The following is a 1,696-nucleotide window of genomic DNA, read 5'->3' on the forward strand; positions in this document are numbered from 1 at the left end:
AGCTGGAAACCTTAACAATATTGAATATAAGGACAAACACATTAAGGACACAATGAACATTGTTCTACCGTAACAGATTATTCCAGTTCACAAATGTTCACTTTTTTAATATTGCTTTGAACAACATGTGTTGTTCAAAGAACACCGACACGCGTAAACCGATGAACAAACCACAAATGAAGAGGCCATAGCAAATAAAGTATACTGAGGCAAAAAAAAATTCTGAAAACTTTCAGATACGAATACAACGACTGAACAAATTATTATTTCACAGATTAAAGTACGTCAACAGTCAAGTACGTGACTGTTGACGCCCAGTCACAAGCACATCAACAAGTACATGCCCAGTCACAAGCACATCAACAAGTACATGCCCAGTCACAAGTACATCAACAAGTACATGCCCAGTCACAAGTACATCAACAAGTACATGCCCAGTCACAAGTACATCAACAAGCTCATGCCCAGTCACAAGTACATCAACAAGTACATGCCCAGTCACAAGTACATCAACAAGTACATGCCCAGTCACAAGTACATCAACAAGTACATGCCCAGTCACAAGTACATCAACAAGTACATGCCCAGTCACAAGTACATCAACAAGCACATGCCCAGTCACAAGCACATCAACAAGCACATGCCCAGTCACAAGCACATCAACAAGCACATGCCCAGTCACAAGTACATCAACAAGCACATGCCCAGTCACAAGTACATCAACAAGCACATGCCCAGTCACAAGTACATCAACAAGCACATGCCCAGTCACAAGCACATCAACAAGCTCATGCCCAGTCACAAGCACATCAACAAGCACATACCCAGTCACAAGCACATCAACAAGCACATGCCCAGTCACAAGCACATCAACAAGCTCATGCCCAGTCACAAGTACATCAACAAGCACATGCCCAGTCACAAGCACATCAACAAGCACATGCCCAGTCACAAGTACATCAACAAGCTCATGCCCAGTCACAAGTACATCAACAAGTACATGCCCAGTCACAAGCACATCAACAAGCTCATGCCCAGTCACAAGCACATCAACAAGCACATACCCAGTCACAAGCACATCAACAAGCACATGCCCAGTCACAAGCACATCAACAAGCACATGCCCAGTCACAAGCACATCAACAAGCTCATGCCCAGTCACAAGTACATCAACAAGCACATGCCCAGTCACAAGCACATCAACAAGCACATACCCAGTCACGGACAAGACTAAAGAACATTAGGATGACATTCCACACCCAGCTCGGAGGCGGCCCGAGAGGTTAACATTGCCACAGTGTAGAGCGAGGGTGCCACAGTGTAGAGCGAGGGTGCCACAGTGTAGAGCGAGGGTGCCACAGTGTAGAGCGAGGGTGCCACAGTGTAGAGCGAGGGTGGCACAGCGCGGTGGGTGCCAGAGTGTAAGAGTACTAGTGTAGGGGTGCCTGTAGTGGAGGACGTCATGAGGGTGCATGATAGTGGGGTGTGAGTGACAGGTGGGGGTGGTGGGAGAGCCATGCCAGTGGGTGGTGGTATAGGGGGGAGTGACGGACTGCTGGACTCGGGGTGTCAGTCACTAATGCGGGGAAGAATGCCAGTCGGTGGGTGCTAGGGAGCAGCAGGGGGATGGAGGGGAGAGTGCCAGTGGGTGGTAGTCAATATAGTGGTACGTGGGGAAGGGGGGGTAACCCCCCCC

At 48.4% G+C, this 1,696-nt stretch overlaps 1 protein-coding gene across 1 annotated transcript; it reads left to right on the forward strand.

Annotated features, from left to right (window-relative positions):
• The first annotated feature begins 340 nt into the window (after positions 1 to 340).
• LOC123749527 (adhesive plaque matrix protein-like) lies at positions 341 to 1,234 on the forward strand. The gene has a single exon (XM_045731623.1). It carries the CDS (start codon positions 341 to 343, stop codon positions 1,232 to 1,234), a length of 894 nt encoding a protein of 297 aa, XP_045587579.1.
• Positions 1,235 to 1,696: the final 462 nt, after the last annotated feature.

This window comes from Procambarus clarkii, chromosome 82 (assembly GCF_040958095.1).
Source record: "Procambarus clarkii isolate CNS0578487 chromosome 82, FALCON_Pclarkii_2.0, whole genome shotgun sequence".
In the NCBI taxonomy this organism is placed as follows: Eukaryota; Metazoa; Arthropoda; class Malacostraca; order Decapoda; family Cambaridae; genus Procambarus; species Procambarus clarkii.

Coding starts and splice junctions, on each gene's coding strand:
- LOC123749527 (XM_045731623.1), top strand. CDS start 341: ATGCCCAGTCACAAGCACATCAACAAGTACATGCCCAGTCACAAGTAC.